The sequence below is a fragment of the Microtus pennsylvanicus genome, chromosome 11 (assembly GCF_037038515.1).
Source record: "Microtus pennsylvanicus isolate mMicPen1 chromosome 11, mMicPen1.hap1, whole genome shotgun sequence".
Classification (NCBI taxonomy): Eukaryota; Metazoa; Chordata; class Mammalia; order Rodentia; family Cricetidae; genus Microtus; species Microtus pennsylvanicus.
Genome location: NC_134589.1, coordinates 694,447 through 718,849, shown reverse-complemented (window position 1 = coordinate 718,849; position 24,403 = coordinate 694,447). Strand labels below are relative to the sequence as shown.

General features: G+C 50.2%; 3 protein-coding genes across 9 annotated transcripts in view; 1 reads left to right on the top strand and 2 right to left on the bottom strand.

Moving 5' to 3' along the window:
* Ogfod3 (2-oxoglutarate and iron dependent oxygenase domain containing 3) overlaps window positions 1-1,022 on the bottom strand; it is a 29,219-nt gene extending 28,197 nt beyond the window's left edge. Inside the window, exon 1 of the mRNA XM_075989747.1 lies at window positions 596-1,022. Within this exon, the coding sequence (XP_075845862.1) occupies window positions 596-669 (74 nt within the window). The 5' untranslated portion in view covers window positions 670-1,022. The remainder of the gene's footprint in view (window positions 1-595) is intronic.
* Window positions 797-16,424, top strand: Hexd (hexosaminidase D). Of its 5 annotated transcripts, none has more exons than XM_075989744.1 (13): window positions 797-936; window positions 1,890-2,041; window positions 4,771-4,880; window positions 6,931-7,018; window positions 7,987-8,151; window positions 10,115-10,208; window positions 11,312-11,383; window positions 11,734-11,929; window positions 13,000-13,082; window positions 14,932-15,010; window positions 15,087-15,188; window positions 15,301-15,390; window positions 15,983-16,424. In XM_075989744.1, the coding sequence occupies exons 2-13, from the start codon at window positions 1,958-1,960 to the stop codon at window positions 16,299-16,301; spliced, it is 1,482 nt and encodes a 493-aa protein (XP_075845859.1). In that variant the 5' UTR covers window positions 797-936; window positions 1,890-1,957; the 3' UTR covers window positions 16,302-16,424. The 5 variants fall into 5 exon arrangements, with proteins under 5 accessions (XP_075845859.1, XP_075845857.1, XP_075845860.1 ...); XM_075989742.1 differs by having other exon boundaries at window positions 10,025-10,208; XM_075989745.1 differs by lacking the exon at window positions 7,987-8,151 and having other exon boundaries at window positions 10,025-10,208.
* On the bottom strand, window positions 16,370-23,914 carry Cybc1 (cytochrome b-245 chaperone 1). 3 transcript variants are annotated; one of them, XM_075989750.1, is made up of 7 exons: window positions 23,854-23,914; window positions 23,015-23,135; window positions 21,322-21,363; window positions 20,806-20,879; window positions 19,850-19,946; window positions 18,565-18,709; window positions 16,370-18,248 (listed from the first exon to the last, which is right to left on the bottom strand). In XM_075989750.1, the coding sequence occupies exons 2-7, from the start codon at window positions 23,097-23,099 to the stop codon at window positions 18,128-18,130; spliced, it is 564 nt and encodes a 187-aa protein (XP_075845865.1). In that variant the 5' UTR covers window positions 23,100-23,135; window positions 23,854-23,914; the 3' UTR covers window positions 16,370-18,127. The 3 variants fall into 3 exon arrangements, with proteins under 3 accessions (XP_075845865.1, XP_075845863.1, XP_075845864.1); XM_075989748.1 differs by having other exon boundaries at window positions 23,654-23,859; XM_075989749.1 differs by lacking the exon at window positions 23,854-23,914 and adding an exon at window positions 23,634-23,764.
* Window positions 23,915-24,403: the final 489 nt, after the last annotated feature.

The following is a 24,403-nucleotide window of genomic DNA, read 5'->3' as shown; positions in this document are numbered from 1 at the left end:
ATCTCTGTGTATAACTGGGATATATGCGTAGTGCTGTTCAGGAAAGGTCTCACGGGCCATAGGTCTTGAAATACACGCGGAGTTGTCAAGAGCTGGGTCCCTGTCCTCAAACGCTCCATCCTTTGGATTCAGGTATAGGTTTGTCATAAGCCCACAAGGTCAGTTTCGGGCAGGTGAAGTGTGAAAGGCCGGGATGAAGTAACCGGCAAACGTGGGGAGATGGGACACACAGCAGAAGGGAGTCATAAAGGCCCAGAAATACCCACTCGTGAGAGAAACCTGCTCACTCAAACCCACTTCAAGGATGAAGCTCCCTGTTGGCAGGGTCTGCAGAACTCCTTGGTGGGCAGCCACGCGGACATCCCACCGTGGGATATTTGCAGCAGAATACTCCAGACCACGCGCTCTAAGTGACGCCCGCCTGATCACACTGCAATAGGGCTGGACCCATCCCACACCACGCCGGCTTGCCATGACCACGCCCACTCCTGCCACGCCCACCTCCCGCGAGGCTCCGCCTCCGGAATAACCACGCCCACACGCCGCCAGTCAGGCCCGCACGCTATTGCTGGCAGCCTCCCGCCGTCCTCTCTACCTGTTCGCGCGCCGGCGCTCGGCTGCACTACTTCCCTCGGGAACTTTGGGTGGTCCCCTCCGCTGAGGCGCCATTGGGCCGGGCCGCCGCGGAGCCAGGAGGGACACAAGAGCCGCTAAACCCGGGGCAACAGCCGCGACAGCGAGCGCGAGGCGGACGCGGTGCGGGGACGCGGGAGCGACGCGCTCGGCCCTCGGCCTGGTCGCGGCCAGACGTGAGCAATCGGAGGCCGAGTGGGGGAGGGCGTGGCCTTCTCGGCCCTGGGCGCCACTGCTTGGGGCGCCTTTGGAGGTCCGCGACCCCTCGGAGCGGTGCCGCGCAGTGCTGAGGCTCCGGAGTGGGTGAGTCAAGCCCGCAGCCGGACGGTGGGCTGTACCAGGATGGCCTGTCTCCCACGGCCGCCAACCTCTTCCCTCAAAGCTGCACTGAGAATCCGGTCAGGAACTTTGAACTGCCAGTCCTGCCTCTTGGACAAGTATTTCCTGGCTGCGAGTGGGCGGGGCGGGTCCCCTAAGGCTTTGAGTCCTTGCACAGGACCAGCAGGTGAAATCGTGGAACTGAATGCATCATCTCCTTTCCTTTATAATCCTTTGTGGTTTTGTAAAAGATATACAGCTGTTTCTTTAAGTTCCTGGCAGCGTCAGTATCATCCAGAAATTAATTTTAATGCAAACCACACTTAGCTCCGGCATGTGTAAAGCTTATTCCCTTTTCAAGTTATTATTATCCCCAGGGCTTCTGGCATAGGGAGCAAGTGCTGTTCCATGGAGCTAGCCACACTTCCTATCCCGCCCCCAAATTATCATTGCCTTATGTTTTCAGTACTAGGAATTGAACCTAAGGCCTTATGCATGCTGGACAAGTGTTGTGTCACTAAACTATATCCCCGGGCTTTGTTTTACTTATTAATATGGAGACAGGGTCTCATTAAGTTGCCAAGGCTAACTTTGACTTTCTTTTATAGCCCAGGCAAGCCTTAAACTTCCATTGTTCCCTCCTCCGGTGGGGGTGAAGTGGGAAAGGTGTTACAGGTGTTTGCCACTGCTGGGCTTGCAGAGTTTTTTGGTTGCTATAAATCATAATTATCTCACAAGGAAATCAATGGTTTTCTATTTGGGGGCAATACACAAATACTGTATTTGAATACGGGGATAAACTTTTCGGTTTATTTTCATATTAGTAAAATGAGTTTCCTCTGGTGTAGTAGAGGAAACTTGGCTGTTATCAGAACTGAAAAAGAAAGGGGGAGGGGCTGCCTCTGCTCCTGAGTTGTAACTTGAGCTCTGTCTACCAGGAAGAAGTCCCACATGAAGATTCTGCTATAGTAGTTAACCAAAAAAAAAAAAAAAAAAAAATAGCAACATGTCATGTGCCACGCCGTTTAAGATGAGATTCGTTCATTTGGACCTTAAAGGAGCACCTCCGAAGGTTTCGTACCTCTCTGAGGTAAGGACTCCATTTGCCTCTAGATAAGCACCTTTTCCTCTGTGGCAGTGGGCACTGTGACATAACCGTGGGGACCCTGGATCAGGCAGGGCGGCGACATAGCATAGATTTTTCTTTTCCTCCCATTGCCCCTCAAAACCAGAGAGAACAACCAGGATGGCACAAAGAACAGAAGAAACCACGACGTCTTTGTTGGGACTGAACTGTATCCACCAGAAAGAGAAATTCAAGTCTTAACACTTAGTGCCTGTACAGTGATCTGACCCGAAAACAGTCCATAGAGAGTTGGCCAGTTAAGATGAGGTCCTACTTGATTTCTATGAGTCTGAATAAAAAAGGTGGATTAAGGGGCTGGAGAGATGACTCTGTGTTTGAGAGCACTGGCTGCTCATGCAGAGGACCCAGATTCAATTCCCAGCACCCACACGGAAGCTCATTCCTGCCTGTAATTCCAGTTTCAGAGTATCCCACACCCTCACACAGATAGACATGCAGGCAAGACTCTAATACACATGAAATAAAAAAAGACACATGCAGGCCAAATAACCAACACACATAAAAATTAAATGAATAAATAAATAAGAGTTACTTTTTAAAAAGGTGAATTGTGTGTGAGGTATATGTTCTGGGGAAGCACACTGTACACTTACCCATGTGTGTGCATGGGGAGATCATAGGTCAACAACAGCTGGTTTCCTCTATCACTGTATTTTTTGGGGGCGGGGACAGGATCTCTCACTGAACCTGGAACTCACCATTTCAGATAAACTCCATAATCTGCCTGTCTCTACCCTGCCAGTGCTGGGGTTACAGGCATACACCCCCATACCTGGCTTTTTTTTTTTTTTTTTTTTTTTTGGTTTTTCGAGACAGGGTTTCTCTGTGGCTTTGGAGCCTGTCCTGGAACTAGCTCTTGTAGACCAGGCTGGTCTCGAACTCACAGAGATCCACCTGCCTCTGCCTCCCGAGTGCTGGGATTAAAGGCGTGCGCCACCACCGCCCGGCTCATACCTGGCTTTTACATAAGTGTTAGGGACCTAAACTCAGGTAGAAGCGGAGGTTTTAGATGCAGGGAAGAGAAAAAGACATGTAAGAAGGACACCTGTGACAACAGAAGAGATGGGAACGACAGTCACAGATCAGTGAACATGAAGGGTAGTTTTAACTACAGTAAGAGACAAGAAGGATGTCCTGCTATTTCCTGGCCTCAAGAACTATGAGAGAAAATTCCTGTTATTTGAAGCTATTTCATGTGTGATCATTTCTTACAACCGTCCTCTAATAAAATATATTCTTCAGCATGAACATAGTAGCACTTATCTGTAATCCCAGTACTGGAGAAGTAGAGGCAGGAGCTTCCGGAGATCAAGGCCAGCATTGATCCTGAACTACATGAGACATTGTCTCAAAAAAGGTGGTGCTTGGCAGTGGTAGTAAAGACCTTTAATCTCAGCACTTGGGAGGCAGAGGCTGGTGGATCTCTGTGAGTCTGAGGCCAGCCTGGTCTACAAGAGCTAGTTCCAGGACAGGCTCCAAAGCTACAGAGAAACCCTGTCTTGAAGAAAAAAAAAAAAAAAGGAAAGGAAGGAAGGGAAAGAAAGGGAGGAAGAAAGCAAGCAAGCAAGGTGGTTCATGACAGAGCAGATCCTAGCACTTAGGAGGTGGAGACAGGAAGGTCAGTTCAAGGTCATCCTCAGCTACTAGTGATTTTGAGGCCAGGTTTTACTACACGAGAGCCCCTGTTTCAACTCATATCATATCCCTACTACTGAAAAGGGGAGAGGAAGGAACAAGGAGATCTCTGACTTAGTAATCCTCCTGGCATGCTAGCTGCAGTGACTCGGGCAGTGCCCCCCGGAAGAAGGTCCATGGAGGTCTGGCCAGTGCCATCTGAACTCCTGTCAGATGTGCCCCCTCCGGTGCCATTTTGGAAATAGTCTTGCCCAGAGAATGAAGCCTGGCTTTGAAAGACATGGTCAGCGACATGACTCAGTGGATAAAGTCCCTTGCTACTAAACCTGACAACCTGAATGTGATCCCTAGGCCCCACAGCTGGAAGGAGAGAACTGACTCCTGCAAGGTGTCCTCTGACTGTACTTAGGGTCTGGTGTGTGTGTGTGTCCCCATACATACATACGTATATATCCACACACACATAAACAAATGCAATATTTTTAACTTGACTGTAGCTAACGACCAGCTTCAGGAAAATGGAATGTAGATATGCTAAGGGACATTTGAAAATACAGTCAGACACAGAACAAATGTTGGTGATTTTTAGCAAATAAATTTGAAATTAAAACACAGTATTTGTTATCAGTGAGAGGCTGATACAGGAAGAGGCAAGTGTGGGCTTCATAGTTCTAGGCCAGCCTGGAGTGCAGTATGATACCCTATCTCAAAATAACGTCATATAAGTAGGAAGCAAAGACAGTCAGATCTCTCTGTGAGTTCCAGGACAGCTAGCACTGTTTCACAGACAGACGCTGTCTTGAAAAACCAAAAATCTGCTCAAGGGGCTAGTGAGTCCTGCCAACCTGATGACCCTTTATAAAGGAAGAAGAAAACCATATCCCCAATTCTCTGATCTTCACATAGGCACTGTGCCCGCCCCCCTCCTAAATGAATATCAGTTCCCATCCCTCTCCAGAACTTAGAAAGGAAAAAGGTGCGCATTCAGCTAAGTCCTTCGTTGTTCAGATTGCCACTTTTAACCCGTTTCTCTCCAGGTGTTTCCCCTACTCCACGCACTCGGTGCAAATGGTCTTCTCATTGAGTATGAAGACATGTTTCCCTATGAGGGCCGCCTGATGCTGCTGCGGGCCAAGCATGCCTACAGGTATCAGAGCTAGCAGAGGGTGCTCAGGGGGCGTGAGGGCCTCCAAGAAGGGTGGCTTGTGCAGAACTGTGGGTGGGTAATTGGAGTCTAATAGCTTACATTCCTTTTCTGACTTTCTAAGCATATGTCTTTATTTATATGTTGGTTACAAAAATAAAACATGTAGCCTGGTATGGTGGCTGACACCTGTGTTCCCAGCACTTGGGAGGCTGAGATAGGATGATTGTTGAAAGTCAAAGGTCGGCTTTGGCTGCAGAGTGAAATTCTGTCTCAAAAACAAAGCTGGCAAGGCAGTGGTGGTGTAGCATGTAATCGCAATGCTTGGAAGGCAGAGGCAGGTGGATCTCTGTGAGTTTGAGGCCATCTGGAACTACAAATTGAGTTCCCAGATAGCCAGGGTTTTTACACAGAGAAAAAACAAACAAACAAAATGGTGGTATACAGGCAAAACACTCATATCAAAAAAAATTTATGTAAGTAAAACATTGAGCAGCTGGAGGGGTGTCTTTGTGTTTAGGAGCACTTCTGCTTTTACAGACGACCTGGGTTTGGTTCCCAGGACTCATGTCCTGGCTCACAACCACTTGTAACTCCAGGGAATCCAGTGTTCTCTTCTAACTTCCTCAGGTTCCCACAAGCACATGGCACACACAGAACGTGAGCACACACACACATGCAGGGAGTAGTTTTTAAGTAAAACATACACATTAAAGGTGGTCAAGAAGCATTTAAAAGAGAGAATGAACACCTGCTCTGACTCTATGGGGAAGAGTAAGAAGTCATGGGGCAGCTGGAACTGGGCTGCTTTTAAGGCCACAATTGGATTTTTTTCTCATGTGTTTATGTGTCTGTCTCGTGTGTGTGTGTGTGTTGTGTTTGCATTCACGTGTGTAGGGGTGGATGTGTACATGTGGAGGCCTGACGTCCCAAGACTTTATCACTCTCCACCTTATTTGTTGAAGCAGCATCTTTGGTTGAATCCAGAACACACCATTTTGGCTAATCTGGCAAGCCAGCTTGCTCTGGGATTGCCTGTCTGTGCCTTCTGAGCACTGGGATTACAGATGGACCACCATGCTCACCCAGCACTTACCTGGGTCCAGGGGTCTGAACTCTAGTTCTCTTGCTTATGCAACAGGCATTTCAACCACTGGGTGATCTCCCCAGCTTCTCACAGTTTGATTTGAACCTTGGAATGAATAGGCAGGTGGGAAAATACTAAGCCTCTTATAGAAATCAAGATTAAGGGGGCTGGAGAGATGGCTCAGCGGTTAAGAGCATTGCCTGCTCTTCCAAAGGTCCTGAGTTCAATTCCCAGCAACCACATGGTGGCTCACAACCATCTGAAATGAGATCTGATGCCCTCTTCTGGCCTGCAGGCAGACACACAAACAGAATATTGTATATATAATAAATAAATATATATATAAAAAAGATTAAAACAACTTTGCAATGTCATTTTAGTTACTGAATTGGTGAAGCCGGGGATGTAACTCAGTGGTTACTGAGTGCTGACCTAGCATACACAAGGTATTGGGTTTGATCCCAAGCAGAGGGTCGGGGGGGTGTAGATGTGGTCATTGCTGATTCTTTAGTTAGGCATGGAATAACTGCCTATGCTAGTCTCGAATGGCCCAGGCAGGAACATGGACTGCCATCCTGTTTCAAAAAGTCCCAAACAAACCAAAGGCCATGTTCTGTGGCTGCGGAAAGTGACCACCACGCTCGAGGGCAGTATGGCTCTGGGTGTCCAGTTCCCCAGTGCACCTGCACATGGTGTAGGTTTGCCTGCTCGCTGTGCTTTGCTGTGTTCCAAACAGTGAATATTTGTTTGTCTTTCAGAGTAAAATAAAATCGGGGTGAGGGGGCTGAAGGGACCCTTTCTTAGGTTAAGGCTATATAAAAGCAGGTAAGTAGTTAATTTTGCTCCTGGGCCAGTCTGTCAACCCCTGTTGTGCAGGATGACCCTGTGACCAGTCCGTATAAGATGCAAAGGGGCGGGGAAGGACTGACTGGACTGACACAGGCCTCTGTGCTCTTATCACTCCAGCCCCTCTGAAGTTGCGGAGATCCTGCGCCTGGCCAAGCTCAATGAGCTGGAAGTGGTTCCCTTGGTGCAGACATTTGGACACATGGAGGTGAGCAGGAGGAGTGAAATTACTGGTGTGGGTGTGGGTTTCAGAGATTGGACTTGGGCTCCAGTGTGAGGCAGCAGGACCTAACAGGATAGGCATAGGCATGCTGCCTGAGCCCCTCTTCTCAGCAGCACCAGCCTGTCAGCAGCCAGAGAGCACACTTGGTCAGGGCAGCTCTGGAAGGAAGGAGGGAGGGAGGAAGGAAGGAAGGAAGGAAGGAAGCCTTGCATTTTCTGCTTGTGTCTTTTTACCAGTGTTCAAAATTATTTCTCACATGTAAGACAACTGAGAAGCAAACCTGGTGTTGATTTAATGACTTAGAGGATGCAGTTGCAGTCATTCCTCTACAATAAAATTTAAAAAGAAAAAAGGACTGGAGGGGTTGGAGCTGTTAAGACCACTGGCTGCTCCTCCAGAGAACCCAGGTTTGATCCCAGCACGCACAAGGTTGCTCAAAACTGCCTGTGACTCCAGTTCTAAGGGATCTAATGCCCTCTTTCTGGCCTCATGGGCACTAGACATACATGGTGCACAGACCCCTAACCCTAACAAGCAAAACACCCATGTAAGTAAAAAGAAGCTAGAGATACTAGTAAGTCATCTAGTAAAGTAACTTATTTAGCACATGCAAAGCCTTGCGTTAAATAAAGACCCAACACCACGGAGACTTGGAAGAAGGGGGGAAAAGGGAGAGGGAGGCAAACAGGGAAGGGAGAAGGGAAGAGGCTGCTGAGGAACCAGCTAGAGGGTTTAGAACCCAGCTCAAGCACAGTTAGAGGCCACTGCCCCGCAGGCTCTCAAGCTGTCTCAGCTGCAGCCATCTGGAAGAGACAGGAGTCACCTTTGCAGGCCACCCAGCTGGCCCTCAGGCACACTGTCAGTTAAGCAACATAAGCTTGTAACTCTTGCCAGAGACATCATGGGACCAGGGTCCTTAAGCACCAGCTCCCCCCCCCCTTGTCTCTCCATAGTTTGTGCTAAAGCATGCAGCATTTGCACACCTCCGTGAAGTGGCTCTCTTCCCCAACACCCTGAACCCTCATGAGGCTGAGTCGCTAGCACTGGTAAAAGATATGGTTGACCAGATCATGGGGCTGCACAGGGGTGCCCGGTGGCTCCACATTGGCTGTGATGAGGTGAGTACCTTCGCTTTCAAGGTCTGCAGCCTCTTTTCTTCAGACACCTTGTCCCCTGTCATGGCTTCTTTCTTTCCTGTCTTTTTTTTTTAAATTTATTTATTTACTTATTTATTTTATGTGTATGGATATTTTGCCTGCATATATGTCTGTGTACCATGTCTGTGTGTGCCTGGTACCCTCAGGGGCCAGAAGAGGGTGTCAGGATTGCCTGGGACTGCGGATGGCTATGAGCCACCCTGTGGGTGCTGGGAATCAAAGCTGGGTCCTCTGGAAGAGCTTCCAGTGCTCTGAGCAATCTCTCCAGCCCCCTCTTTGTTTTCTTTTGGTTAAATTTAATTTAAAAATTTTTGAGATACAGTTTCATTACATTATCTAGGCTGGTTTGAACTTTTGATGCTTCTGCCTCAACCTGCCAAACACTAGAATTACAGGCGTGTGCCACTGTGCCAGGAACTATGGATTCTTTTAAATAGAGAAATAGTCCAAACACTAAAGAATAAAGGCCGGGATTGCCAAGGAGATAACCCTAATTATGGACCTGTCCTAGATGACCTCTCTGGAGAGGAGTGTCACCTGGCATAGGCAGTCCTACACAGAGCCCAAGTAAGGACCACACATACCAGATGTCACTACTGTCCAGAGGGACAGACTTCTTTACTTCCTCCTCCTCCTCCTGCCGTGAACAAATCCATGCCCTTTCAGACTGTTCTAGCAAAAGAAATGCAGTTTGAGGTGTTGAGAGGAGAAAGTGTTGTTATGTTTGGATCTTGTTCCCCTGGTGTCTCTGTGGTGTGTCCTCCTACCTAGCCTGCCCAGTGGCTAGTCTCTACCCCTTCTCATCTGGCCCAATTCCAGATGTGGGCAGTGCTGGAGGAGCTCTGAGACAAAGACCACAGCCTGGGTTTGTAGGCGGTCAACTCTGAGATTTCCTCCCCATGTCCCATCCCCGCCACGAGACAGGGTTTCTCTGTAGCTTTGGAGCCTGTCCTGGAACTTGCTGTAGACCATGCTGGCCTCAAATTTACAGAGATCCTCCTGTCTCTGGCCTCCCCAGTGCTGGGATTAAAGGCATGCGCCACCATAACCCGGCTGAGATTTCCTCTTTTAAAAGAAAATTAGAGCTGGACATGGTGGCTGACACCTATAATCCTAGCACTTGGAGGCTAGGGCAAGAGAATTGCCACAAATTTGAGACCAGCCTGGGCTACACAGCTTGGGCTGTGGTATCTCAAAATAAATCTGAAAGTAAGATTTGAGGATACACACTTGAAACCCAGCACCTTACAGCACTGAATTACAAGCCAGCCTGGGATACAGGAAATCCTGCCTCCAAAAAGAAGAGGAGGGGGCTCGAGCACTACTGCTCTTCCAGAGGACCTGGGTTTGATTCCCAGCACCCACATGGCAGCTCACAACTTGTGTAAGTTTAGTTTCAGGGGATCTGACATCCTTGCACAGACATACATGCAGGCGAAACACCAATGCACACCAGATAAAAAAACAAAAAGAGGAAAAGGAGCAAAATACAATCCATAATCTGTGTGTGAAGCCCTGTCTCAGAAAAAAAAATATGTCTGTACATTTCACAGATGGAATCACACCACATGTTGCCTTCTGTGTCTGGCTTTTTCATTCCCATTGTGAGTGCAGGACAAGTCCCATCAGCATCATCACATGTGCCAGGAATAGCCATGGCGCAGTGGGACACATCCATCCACTCTTCACTGAAGTAATAGGGTGACCTGAGCAGAGCTGCTGTGAACCCAAGAGTGAATCTTCCTTTAGAGACCAGGGAAGCTGAGCTCCTTCTTAGTCTCCTCTGTCCAAAGGATGGCAGCAGACGCAATCCCATCCTGTTTCTTCCTCCTAGGTGTACTACTTGGGCGAGGGGGAGACCTCAAAACAGTGGCTACAGCAGGAACAGAACAGCCTTGCAAAATTGTGTCTGTCCCACATGCAGGCAGTAGCCAGCCATGTGCTGGCACAGCACCCTGGCACAACACCCTTGGTGTGGGATGACATGCTACGGGACATCCCCCAGGAACAGCTGAAAGGTTGGCAGGGCCTGGTGGATGGGGGCTTACATGTGGCTGCCCAAGACCTCAAGTCCCAGAGGCCTTGGAAATGAGCTCTTAATGTGTGTGCTCCAGCAAAAATGCGGGGTTTAATCCTCCCTTCAAGTTACTGTGCAGCCTTGCAGGATTGCGGGCCAGAAATTGGTGTGACTGTCGGCAGGCCCAGAGGGGCCGTGGGACTGTCCAGTGCTTCCAGGGCTTTTGAGAGCCCATGTGTACCCTGTGACTAGCCTTGTAGATGCCAGGGTTAAAAGTTCACACTGTCCCAAAGCTTGGAGATGAGAGCTGAAGAGTACCTTCTCCAGCCTGGGAGACAGTGCCTAGACATACCACCTAGCTCCACTGAACCTGACCTTCTCCAGCCTGGGAGACAGCGCCTAGACACACCATGTAGCTCTAGCCTGGGAGACAGCACCTAGACCCATAACCACCTAGCTCCAGCCTGGGAGACAGCACTTAGACACGCCACCTAGCTCCACTGAACCCTGAGACTAGTGTATGTTTTTTTTAAACATTTTTTATGGTTTATTTAATGTGCATTGGTGTGAAGGTGTCAGATTCCCTGGAACTGGATCTTCAGACAGTTGTGAGCTGCCATGTGGGTGCTGGGAATTGAACCCAGGTCCTTTGGAAGAGCAGTCAGTGCTCTTAACTACTGAGCCATTTCTCCAGCCCCGGCTAGTGTATGTTTTACATTAATGGGTTAGAATCAGCTCCTATTAGAGATGTGTTCCAGTTCCCTGAGGCCGCAAAGCCAGCAGCTCGGAGGAGAGTGTAGGAGTCCCTCTTCACAAAAGCAGGCAGCTACAAACACCATTTATAGCTCTGTAAGCTGTACTGAGAACCCACTAGACCTGAGAAGATGTTTGTTTTCCCACTTTAGCATTAAAAGAATATGCCAGAGGTGAGCATGGTGACACATGACTGTAATCTCAGTACTTAGGAAGGTGAGGCAAGAGGATTGGATTTCAGGGCCAGCCTGGGCAGCAAAGTGAGACCCCTGTATAAAACAGATACGTGTAAGGAGTAGGGGTGTGACCTGACTGGTCTTTCCCACACTCATGGCCTTGCTCTGTTGACAGCATCTGGGGTGCCTCAACTGGTGGAGCCTGTGCTCTGGGACTATGGAGCTGACCTGGATGTCCACAGCAAAAGTTAGTACAGGTTGCTCCTGGTGCATGTGCCTGCATGATTGTTTCCTAGTCCTCCATGACCCTGTAACATGAACTCTTCAGCCTGGGAATACAGGCTCCTCATTTGGCTGACCAGCATGGAACAGAAGGGCCATGCAAAGCCCCCTGTGCTGGCATGAGATCCCCTGCTGGCTCCAGATCATCCCAGGTTCTTTCCTGAAAAGTTTATTCCCAATGAGTGATAAATCACGGGCCATATGGGAATGGAGTCTCCTCTCTGCTAGGGTAGCAGCTCTGGGCTGCTCTGGTTAGGCTGTGTATCCAGGGCCTCTCTCTGTAAGAGCTGCTCATCGGCTTGTTTTCTTATCTAGTCTTCCTCATGGGAAAGTACCAGGAGTGTGGCTTCCAGAGGCTGTGGGCTGCCAGTGCCTTCAAGGGGGCCACCGGGGCAAGTCAGGCCCTGCCGCCTATTGAGCACCACGTTAGAAACCATGAGCAGTGGCTCCAGGTGGCGGTCAGTGGGCCAGTGGATACTCTGCAAGGAATCATTCTGACTGGCTGGCAGAGGTAAGGTCAGGCTGAGTGTGGAGAACAGTTCCCCTCACCCATGATGGCAGCCTGTCAATGTTGGCCTTGCCCTTCATGCTCTTCATTCCCTCGTGGCTGAGGAAACACTGAAGTGCTCAGAACCACAAGCACGCGGCCCTCTAGTCTCTGTGGTTTGCATGTTCCATGAATGATACCCCATGTCTCACATGTCTCAGCATGAAGATTAGTTCTGGTTCTTTTAGGATGTCACACCCTTTGAAAAATAGAATGAACCCCGTCTTTGGTTCTGGCCAAATCCTAGCATCAGGTTCCAACCTTTGAGCTGGACCAGTCGAAGCTGGCAATTTTGCTAGAAGAGCTGGAAAGGTGTCCCATGGAGCCTTCACAGGTTCCAAAATGTGACTACAGAGCAGAGTTCTCAGCCAGGTGAGGCTGTCTAGTGTGCTTGTAAGAGTTGCTCATGGCTCATGAAGACTTATCAAGCATTTGCCATTCCAGTAGAGTGCACTAGGGTGTGAGTTAAACCAAGACTCACACAGAGTGAAGCCTTTCTATGCCTTGCATAGTGGCTAGTGACTCACAGAGGTAAAGGAAAATTGAGGGGGCTGATGTGATCTCTGGTCCCTGGCTCTTTGATCAGCCTTCACCTGTCACACTCGAGGAACATCTCTCTACCCCTTACAGCTAAAGAAACTGAGACCAGGAGGTTCTCTGCCCAGCACCAGAGGGGTCAGATGACCTGCTGGGCCTTAGGGGAAAGCATGAGGTCGATAGATAGGATGCAGACCACAGAAAAGGGGTAATAAAGACTACAGATGCTCCACCTCAAGTGGACACTGTGGAGTGGACCCAAGTGCTCACGGCCTCTTTCCCCACACAGGCTCCTCCCTAGGGCATCATAAGAAACCTAATGTAAAATCCCATGACATGGAACCCTAAGCCAGGTAATGGGATACACCAGGCTGCCCACAGTGGGTCTCAGCCTTGGAACCCCTCAAACAGGAGAAAGAGTACCCAGATCATGGCATCTTCATCATGATAAGATGAATTGAGGGCTGTGGCGCTGAATACTCTTCTTCTGGACGTAGGTACGACCACTTCTCTGTGCTGTGTGAGCTGCTTCCTGTGGGAATCCCTTCTCTGGCTGCCTGTCTACAGTCACTTGTGCATGGTATGTCCCAGTCAACAGTTTTAGGCCTCTCACCTACCCTTAGCTTACAGGAAGTGGGAAGCCAGGTGCTGGTTTCCCTTGACCATTCATTGGCCAGCTCCATCTGGACTGCAGTCCTTTTCAGGGGAAGAAGACTCGTGTTTACAGTCCGTCCACTTGCTTGTCTGCCACTGGTCTGGGATTGCCTACACCCAGATCCTTAGCCTGAGCTGCAGGTAGATAGGAAGTTAGAACGGACATGCCCCACAGACTTAGAAAACCTACATAAGAAATTCATGCTTCAGGTGCAGATGCAGAAGGTGTCTTTGCTGTATAAGTGTCCTGCGATGCACACTGCTGCAGGAGCCCCTTCTCCCAGTGCTCCTACACCCAGATGGCCTAAGGAAACAACTGACTGCAGGAGACAGGCATGGGCACTGCTCAGAGCAAGTGCAGGCAGTGGGCCTTGGTGAAGTAAACCATGCCCATTTAAATTATAAGACTGTAGGAATTTACAACGCTCAAAGGATGGCCACGTGGACAGGAGAGCCCCCCAAAACATTTAACAACTATGGGGTAGAGGAAAGATGTAGAAGTGGTCTTATTTTAGCTTTTTTTCTGTCAGTTGTTCATTGTAAATGTCTAGAATGTGCAGAAAGACAAGCAGACAGCCCTCACCAGTACTGAAAAGTCATTGGTGTTAGTGGTGTTGACTTTAGCTCTTCCTGTTTCTGAGGAATGATTGTACTGGGGCCTAGGCCTCCCAACACGAAGAAGGAACTGTCTGTCACTGGCTTCCTGACAGCCTCTCGTGCTAATCTGGAGGTGTGTCTGCCTTGGTCTCACACCCAGCAGTTTGTTTGGAGTGCTCTAGAGCACTCTGCCCATGACTGACCTGGACACTTGCCGCGTGGACTGTGTGGTGAGGCCACGGGCTCGTGCACACAGTACCTACCGCTACCACCACACCATTCTTAGTGTGTGGTGAGGCCACGGGCTCGTGCACATAGTACCTACCGCTACCACCACACCATTCTTAGTGTGTGGTGAGGCCACGGGCTCGTGCACATAGTACCTACCGCTACCACCACACCATTCTTAGTGTGTGGTGAGGCCACGGGCTCGTGCACATAGTACCTACCGCTACCACCACACCATTCTTAGTGTGTGGTGAGGCCACGGGCTCATGCACATAGTACCTACCGCTACCACCACACCATTCTTAGTGTGTAGTGAGGCCACGGGCTCGTGCACATAGTACCTACCGCTACCACCACACCATTCTTAGTGTGTGGTGAGGCCTCGGGCTCGTGCACATAGTACCTACCGCTACCACCACACCATTCTTAGTGTGTGGTGAGGCCACGGGCTCGTGCACATAGTACCTACCGCTACCACCACACCATTCTTAGTGTGTGGTGAGGCCACGGGCTCGTGCACATAGTACCTACCGCTACCACCACACCATTCTTAGTGTGTGGTGAGGCCACGGGCTCGTGCACACAGTACCTACCGCTACCACCACACCATTCTTAGTGTGTGGTGAGGCCACGGGCTCATGCACATAGTACCTACCGCTACCACCACACCATTCTTAGTGTGTAGTGAGGCCACGGGCTCGTGCACACAGTACCTACCGCTACTACCACACCATTCTTGGTGTGTAGTGAGGCCACGGGCTCGTGCACACAATGCTGCTACCACACCATTCTGGGTTCCACCCCGATCTTAAACAAACATCTCTCACATGCTCAATGAAAAAGCAGCCAGCGAGCCTGGCTGGGGTCCCCTGAGATGCTGTGCCTTTTCACCCATAGCATCCAAAGGTCAGGAGGCCTCTCTGACCTCTTCTGCCTGTGGATGGTTTCAGGAGGCTTTGCTGAGGATGTTAAGCTGAAAGTGGAGCACTTCCTTGGGGTTTCAAGCCTGGAAATAATGGATACTGTGAGGTAATCCCATCCTACCTGACATGCCCCACCCCTCCCTCCTCTGGGGAACACCCATCTCAGTGTGACTCTCTGGTAGTGAGGGAGCTGGCTCCTTCCCTGGCCGTGACATCCATGCCCTCGTCACACAAGTCAGCCTCCACCTGCGTAGCTCTGTGGATACACTTCTGGAACGGAACAGGTAAGCGGCTCCATCTTCTCCCGGCATTGTTCTTTACAAAGATTTTCCTAAAGTTTCCCCACAGTTAACTCTTATCCACTGCTGGCTCACTAACTGTCAGGATTTGCTCCAGGTATGTCACTGGCTGGTTCAGCCCCTACCACCGCAGGCGGAAGCTTATTCACCCGGTTATGATCCAGCACATACAACCAGAGGCACTCAGGTAGCCAGCGTCATCACATCCTCCCAAGTGCTCAGGCTCTGGAATATCCTGTCCCTTTATGAATACCCACAGTAGCCATGGTTATGGTTATCAGTGTTAAGGCAAGAGAGTTCCCCAGATACTGCTGCTGTGGATCCTGGATGAACTGATAGGTCACCACTGCCTATCAATTCATTAACACTGCCCCTAACATTAGCAAGAAGCTAAGTGGTTCCTGGCCTGAGACACATCATCAGCCACTCAGATGGACCCAAGACTCATCTTTGGAATCAGGCCACATGTGGTCCCTGGTGGCCCTGTAACTCCCTGGTGCAACCTAGCTGAGCACCCTGTGGCTGGAACCTCTCCTAGTTCAGGACTCTAAGCTAGGGTAATACACTTGTGCTGAGTCCAGTGTGCTGCCAGCAGCAGGAGCCATTCATGCCAGGCATGGTACTGCTAAAATACAACCAGTCATTTATTTCATCCCAGTGGTAAACTGAGGCATGGAACAGTACTGGCTCTGGGGGCTGAGGACATTGTTTAGTTATGTAAACTTGAGCTTTAGCAGGAATTCTCATCAAGTCGAGCTCACAGTTGCTGTTGCCTGCAGCCTTCTGAGCAGATGGAGCAACCTTGTGCAGCAGCTGGAGGCAGCCCTGCAGCTGGCCTTCTACCCAGACACCATAGAGGAGTGGCTGGAGGAGAACGTGCTTCCAAGTATGCAGCGACTGCAGGGTCTGCTGCAGGACCTGGGTGAGGCGGCTGCCCCACTGCCACTGCTACCACCCCCCAGCTCATGCGGACACGGGTCAGAACCCCTGAGGGGCTGGGGTCCTTTTTATCAGCCTGGACAACACCAAGATTCCTGCCTCGGTGCCCAGCCACGTGGGGCCTGTGATCTTCCTGCTGAACCCTGGACACCTGTGTAGACAGGCTCCCAAACTGTAAATAGTACCTTAGGCAAAGCAGAACCCAGAAAAAGGCACATGGAACCTCATTTGCAATTTGCATGTAGAGCTTTATTATGAAATAAAAAGACAGTAGAAGCAGAAGCCCCACTTATAGAAACTTGAATCAGCTTTTTGCCACCACCCTGGCTCATAGAGGGCTTCGTTCCTTCACCCAAGAATGAGTCCCAGCACTGGGAAATAGAGGAAAGGGATAGGACAGCACCCGAGAGACAGACTCCTCCCTTGTCTAAAGTACCTTAAGAGCCCGTAGGTGACAAGTCAGAGCCCACCGGCTATGTTTCACACTTCATTTGCGAAGAAAAAAAATTGTCTAATTTGACCATTGAAAAAACTCATTCTGGCTCCAAAGCCACAGAGAAACCCTGTCTCGAAAAAACCAAAAAAAAAAACAAAACAAAACAAAAAAAAAAAACTCATTCTGCCAGGCAATGTTGGCACACACCCTTAATCCCAGTACTTGGGAGGCCGAGGCAGGCAGATCTTTGCGAGTTCAAAGCCAGTCTGGTCTACAGAGCAAGTACCAGGACAACACAGAGAAACCCTGTCTCGTAAAACAAAACAAAAGCTTACTTTGACATGTTCAACCATATTCCCCAAGTCAGAACTGATAGCAGTCACTTCAAAAAGACCTGTTGAAGGTTCTGGCGTAACTATTCCTGTCCAGCCCAGTACAGTGGCCTCAAGGCTGCCTTGACTTCTTTGTTTATAACTCCTCGTTTTCCCAGTTCTACCTGGCCAGGCATAGGCGCAGCTTTGGGGGCTGTGTGTAGACCAGAGGTCCACAGCTTTCAGGCCTGGAAGCCAAGCTTCCCGGCAACTTAGTGAACACTGTACTTGTGGGGGACTTGAGTCCCTCAGAACTAGAAGAGCATAGAAGGCCATCAGGGGCTGGAACAGCTTCTGTTAGAAGAGACCGTGCCCAGGCTGGCCTTCAACTTTCTTCCTGCCTCACTTTGTAGGGATATGTATCACGTGCCTGTCTTCCCCAGGTCTTTCCAAGGCTTGGGAGGCTAAGACTCAGTTTCTGTAAAGGAGCTCCTGGTTCTCAAAGGCTGCAGAAAACCAGAAGAGGTGGCCTTTCCTCCACTGGCAGCTTCTTCCCAGTTTGGGTTGGGAGAGCCTTCTGTTCCTAACAGTGGTGCTCCAACACTGCTGGGCTCTCAGCAGTCCAGGCAGGAACGGGGCAGTCTGCAGCACTCTGACTTCTCTGAGAGTTCTGCAGCCAGGCTGCCTTCAGGGAAGCCCCTGACCACCAAGAATGTCCATCTTGAGGGGGGGCTAGTCCAGGAGAGGAGACATCAGGATTTATAGCACAAGTTGGCACCACTGTGCACAGGAGTGGGTCCTCCTTACATGCATGTGGGTGTCTCAATCTCACTATGAAGTGGGGCCTTAACTACATAGCCTGGGGTGGCAGGGCCTCTTCAAGGCAGACACTAGGCCTGTGCTGAAGAAAGACTGACATCTTATACCTTGGATGCCCTTGGGTGAGCTTATCCAGACCAGGCTGTGACCTAAGCCAGAGCTGTAGTCTGTCTCTGGAGAAGGCACTCATTTCTGATTTGCTGCCCTCCTCTGGATGTAGCACCCATCTCCCGCATCCTGATAGATGCAGCCTTTCTGGGTTGTGGAAGATGTCCAGCCCATGGTTCTGCAAAGCGTAGAAGCATAAACAAGCGAAAGGCAGGTGGTCCACACAAGATCTGCCTGCACCCTCATAACGGGCAAGTCAGTTGGAGACATGTCAGAAATGGGTGGCATTTACCAGCAGCTGCTTCACGCTGTCAGCTTTGGTCACCAGGGCCATCGGCTTCACTGTCGCTGCTCTGTGACCGTTCTGAGGGGCTCTCCAGGCGGTGCAACTCCAAGAAGCTGGTGATGAGTTTGGCAATGGCTTCCACATCACTAGGCCAGCATCAAGAAAGCAGGTCACAGGTCACAGTGGAAAAAATGCAGTCCCATAACACCACAAAGACCCACACTGATCCCCTACCATACACCTACAACAACCCCAGGTGTCCGGAATCTCTGGCCTCGGCCCACTCTTCACAGCCCTCAACCCTGTTTTGTTGCCTGCCCTACAGATGCCCACAGCAAAGCTGCACCTAAGTACACACATCCCTCCTGCTGCCCCATATTCCTGTCTACAAACAGTCAGCGTCTCCCCTGCTGCCCCGGGAAACACCACGGGATGCCCAGTCTTACTCTGTACCACCCTTACCTGCGTCGGCCCATGACTGCACTCTGAGTAAGGGGGTGGGAAAAGCCTGTCGCGAACCGGAGCACCACAGTGTAGCCCTTCCCAAAGTAACGGACCTTCTCCTCTTCCACATTCACATCCTGGATGTCTCTTAGCAGGACCACCACTGGGGACGGAAGGATTTCCAGATGGGCAGTCGTCCATATGCTCCCCCCTGTGCTGTAGGACAGCCTGCCTCAGGATGTCCCGCTCTTAACAGGAGTGACATCAGTGACAAAGGCGTTTGCTAGTCCTTATTCTGGACTCTGGGTCCAGAATAATTTTTCTTTTAGACTGGGTTTCTCTGTAACTTTGAAGCCTGTCCTGGAACTCACTCCGTAGACCAGGCTGGCCTTGAACTCAAGGAGATCCACCTGCCTCTGCCTCCCACCACTGCCAGGCCCCGGAATAATTTCTGGATAAGAACACACCCAGGAGACTCATCACTCATGCAGTGTTAGACAGAAGCTGGCTGTCCTGGGCAATCCTACAGAAGAGATCGCTAAACCCAAGCTGCCATCTTCATGCTACCCCTTTTTGTCTGATTTTACCCATCTGGTTCCAGTGGGGTAGCCCTGCCATTCCCTTGCACAGGAAAACCGTTACCTAACTAATGCATGGCTGATACTACTTTTCCCAGAGCCACTGAGAAACCTATCTCATCCCACTGCGACAGTGACACGGGGCTGACCCCGTGGCTTGCTGCCTGTGAGGACAGGCGCTCAGATGTGCCGGGAAAGTTCAGCCAGTGCACTAACCCACATCCCCACAATGCTCTGGCCTCCATTGGCTGTTTACTGCCACATCTGAATGCCACATCCGGCTGTGTACCGCCAGCACTCCATATAAGTTAGAGGCCTGAGGTCCTTGGGGCCTGACTCCCAGTGTTAAACGCCTACTCTGAGGGTCCTGTGGGATGCACAATGGCTGGGCTGAATACACAGGGAAGAGACCTACTATGAAGTAATCTATGTCACTTCATAGGCTTAGCTCACAAGCCCAGAAGCTCAAGGGCTGGAGGTTTCCTCTGACCACATCCTCTCTGCAGGGCTCATATAGCTGACAGGAATCGTGTCCAGGACTCGGACCTGAGAGAGGCCAAATGGTTCCTGAAGAACAGGATGACTCCCTGCTGGTCCGCCTGGTGACCCACCCCTACTGCCCTCACCCAACCGTATGCAGGGCGGGGTACGTGTAAGCCAGGATATGTCGGGAGCCCATCATTCCCTGAGCAGGTGAACCATCCAGACCAACTCCCCACTCTTACCTTGGTCATGGCCTGCTCTGAGAAGAGTCAGCAGCTTCTTGTAGAGACTGAATGTCTTTAAGATGACCTTCCCAGTGCTCTTGTTGAAAATGGCTTCCTGCAAACCAATATATGCTGACCACACAGAACCCCAGGAAGAGGGCCAAGCTGATGCTGAGGCGTCCTCCCCACTCACACCAGCACAGATTCAAGGTGTCCATTGGAAGCCCAACCCCCAAAGCCTCCAGGGCTTTCTTCCAGGGTCAGCTTCTGTGTCTGACCTCTTGTACTCCTGTGTGTGAGGGGCACATGAGAAAAGCAGATGGAATTCTCCTTGCATGAAACCAAGACCAGGCTGGGTATCTGCTCAGTGGTAGAACACTTGCCCAGCACACATGAGGACCTAACTTCATCCCTTAGTACCGGGTAAATAAAAGAACAAAAGGACAGGCTGGCAATAATGCAGAAATCCAGCCAAGGCTAAGGGTAGGGGACTTCCCCAGAGGCAACCTGACTTTTCCCAGACTCAGGTTCTGCTGATTCCTTTTAACTATCTTGGGCCTGCAGTGAGGTCCTGGATGGTCAGAGGAAGCCCTCAACCCTTGAACTTCAGAGCCTGGGAGCTGGTCCAAATGTGAGTTAGCTGCATGTTCTCACAGGTCCCTGCCCTGTGCAGCCAGTCCAGCCCAGGGACTATGCAGACTTGTAACAACTCCAGAAAAAAGAACTTCTGTGAGTTGAGTGTGGTGCTTCATGCCTGTCAAGAGGCTGAGGCAGTAGGCTTACTTTTGAATTTGAGGCAAGTCTACAAAAAAAAAACAAAAAAACACAGAACTTTGGTGAAAACAGTTACGAGTAGCTTCTAGAAGAGTCCAGGGGTATTACAAGCAAAGCCAAGGGCTGACTCCAGGTAACCCAGTGCCTCTGGGCTGGGACAGACGCTTCCAAATGGCAAGGGAGCTACTGTGCCATCTTACCTCCCAGTCCTCCAAGTTCTGTACAGCTACAAACAGGCAGCCTGTGACATAGAAGAGCTTCCAGCCCAGACTATCTGCAAGCAGACATCGTACATCAGCCCATTAGCTAAAGGAGCCAAGGTCCGTGGGGTCCTACCAGCCCAGTCTTCCCTTCCTTTAGCGCAGGTTAGAGGCTTAGTCAACTGTGCTTCTCTGCCTGCCTGGGTTGCTGGAGACATAGGCATCCCAGACTCTGCCTGAGTCCATCTAGGAGATAGGTAGATCTATCCAGCCTTGGCATAGAGCTCGGGGCACATAATTCCTCCCTGTGGCATGGCGGCAGGCAAACGCCAAACAACTTTCTAACAGGAAGAAATTCAAGATGCAAAACATTGGCTGTGCTCATCCCTCAAGGCAAGGCAGAGGCCACTACAAAGGCCACACACACCAGGACTGCTCATTTGTGTGTGTGTGTGTGTGTGTGTGTGTGTTCCCATTTCCAAGTACAAGGAAACTGAAGAGGGTAGCATACTTTACCTCCACTGTAATAGGCAGCAGCCAGGCCAGTGGATAATATTCCTGTAGAGAGAGAAGGATTATCTTGTTAACTATAGCCCCCAATAAGCAGGCCTGTCTCACGGCAGGACAGATTGTTCAGGGGCAGCGGGTACCTAGTGCAGGGTTGGTGACACAGACAAGGGACTGGAGAGATGGCTCAGTGGTTAGGAGCATTGGCTGCTCTTTCAGAGGTCCTGAGTTTAATTCCCAGCACCCACATGGTGGCTCACAACCATCTATAATCGCACCTGATGCTGTCTTCCAACATGCAGGAAAACATTTAGATAGAATACTTATATACATAAAATAAATAACTCGTTAAAAAATAAAGGGACTGGAAAGGTAGCTTATTGGTTAAGAATATAGACTACTTTTGCAGAGGACCCCAGTTCTCAGCACTGTTGTAGGATATTTTATCACACTGTATGAAGATGTTTAATACAATCCTGAATAGCCCATAGCTAGGCAGGAGAGAATAGGCGGGACTTCTGGGTAGTGAAAGGAACTTGGGATGAATCTAGACACTCGCCAGCAAAGGACCAAGTAGGACATGCAGAATGGAAGAGAGTAAAAAGGCCACGTGGCAGAATATAGATTAGCATGAGCAGATTAAGTTATAAGAGCTAGCTGTGGACAAGCCTAAGCAAAAAGCCAAACTTTCACAATAAGTTTCCATCTTGTTATTTGTGAGCTGGAGGCCTAAAGAAAAGTCCGACAACATTGGTGCCTGCACCCATATCAGGCCTCTCACAACCTCGTGTAGCTTCAGCTCCAGGGAGCTAATGCTCTTTTGGACTCCACAGGCACCTAAATGTACCTGCATAGACCCATACATAGATACACATACACACAATTAAAAAATGAAAACAGGACATGCGACCCATGGCATTCACCAGACTTGTCAGCTACCCAATGAAAATGTAAGTGACAGATGTAGGTATCGCCCACATGTGATGAGGAATGAAGATAAGACTACATACAGAATTGTAATACAACACAGAGCACAACATGCAGAACCTTCACAAATCATAAGGACAGACTACAGAGACGCTGCTGCTGAAGCCACAGCCAGTGCCTCACCTCCAACTCTGCACAGCCTAGCCCACACAAGTGCAGCTGTCCCTGAGATGCAAGAGACTTCTGATAGGCAGTGATGGGGGAGAGAGTCCAGGAGGCTAAGCACACTTAACGAAGGGGAAGGAAACAGGGAAAAGGAGAAATGTGAACCCATGATCACCTGTCAATGGAAGAAAAACTAGTGACCTCAAGAAAGCAGATAGGTTGTGGCGCTCGCCTTTAATCCCAGCACTGGGGAGGCAGAAACAGGCAGATTTCTGTGAGTTTGAGGCCAGCCTGGTCTACATAGCGAGTTCCAGGACCGGCTCCAATGCTACGCAGAGAAACCCTGTCTCGAAAAGTGAGAGAGAGAGAGAGAGAGAGAGAGAGAGAGAGAGAGAGAGAGAGAGAGCGCACTGATAGGCTGGAATACATCTCAGTGCTAAGAGAGCTTGCCCAGCATGCAAGGGGACCCTGCATGTCCTCTGAAAGGTACACCAAGGTTAATGAAACATGCTCTATCAGGTCTTATATTGAGAAGAACTTCTAATAAAATACAAAGAGACTGTTTATATCACTTTTAAGATTTGAGTTGGGAAACATTGGAAAGCCTTACCGACCAGCAGGGACCAAGACCGGATGCCTGGAGCCCTCTTCAGATGGAGGCGGGTGCTGGTTCGTGTCTCCACCTGCATGTACATCCCTGGAACCTGGGCTTCACTTCACAGCAGACTCGGCTGGGAAAGACACACAGCACCTCACCCACTCTTACAGGCGGCCAGGGGAAAGTCCACAGCAGACCTTAAACTCCTTTCTCCATGAGACCATCTCAGCCCACAATTATGTATGGGCACAGGGACTCCACAGCCCAGAAAGTGAGGCCTGGTCTCACTTCCAAACCACAGTCCCATCTGAGAATTCTTTCCTTGACTGAACCCTCGTTTTGAAATTATGCAGTTAGCCCCCAGCAGCTCTCAGGCTTCCGGCACCTTAACTGAGTCTTCCAGAAACACCTCTTCCTACCAAGAAGGGGAACTGAAAGTGCCAGTGTCTAAGTTTCTACTATCATACTAACAATGGCCCAAATGCATCCGAATTAATGGGACGCTGCGGCCAAGACCCCTGGAGACAACACCCCAGGCCCCAGTTGTGAGTGGCTCCTTGGATACTCGGGTGCTATCAAGCTTCGTACCCCACCTACATCCTCAAGAATCCTAGTTAGGCGCACAACTCGCCTCCCTCTGGCCTCAGTTACCAACAAGCTCCACAAGCGGCCCGTTCCGCTCGCTCCTCCTCCGGAGTGCACACGCCCGGTTTGCTCAACCTGCCCTGTGCCCAATCCAGGTCCGCAAGCAATGACCCGCGCAGGGCACGAACATGAAAACGGGAAGCACAGCCGATCGGAACCAGAACGCCTCGGGACACACACTTGCGCGGGAACCGAGGGGTGCGTACCGAATTAGCGGAAGGGGACTAGGGAACCGTCTCTCGAACTTCCGGACTTCTGTCCCGCGGACTTCCGGGCTAAGAACCGGGTAGGGACTTCCTAGGGGTGGAGACTGATTATGCATTTCGGAGTTGTGTCTCGGTTTGGGCACTCATGGGGCGGGACCTTGTGCAGGAGGGCGGACCGGTCACAGGGCGCCTGAATTTAACCTAGGGCCTGCAAAGAATGGCGTCACTCCTGGTGGTGTCCGTGCAGCGCGTAGGTGTTGTCGTAGGAGCCTGAAGAGTGGATCGAAATTCATTCATATTTTGTTGTGGTCCGAGGGTCGGAATCAACCCAAGCAGACACAAGAGGATACCTCAAGGCAATACCTAATGTAGGGCATCTGCTATTCCAGAGGTCCTGAGTTCAATTCCCATTAACCACAATGGTGGCTCACAACCATTCACCACGGAATCTGGTGCCCTCTTCTGGCGTGCTGACATACATGCAGACAAAACATTGTATACATTAATAAATAAATAAATAAATAAACAAATCTTTTTAAAAATTGAATAT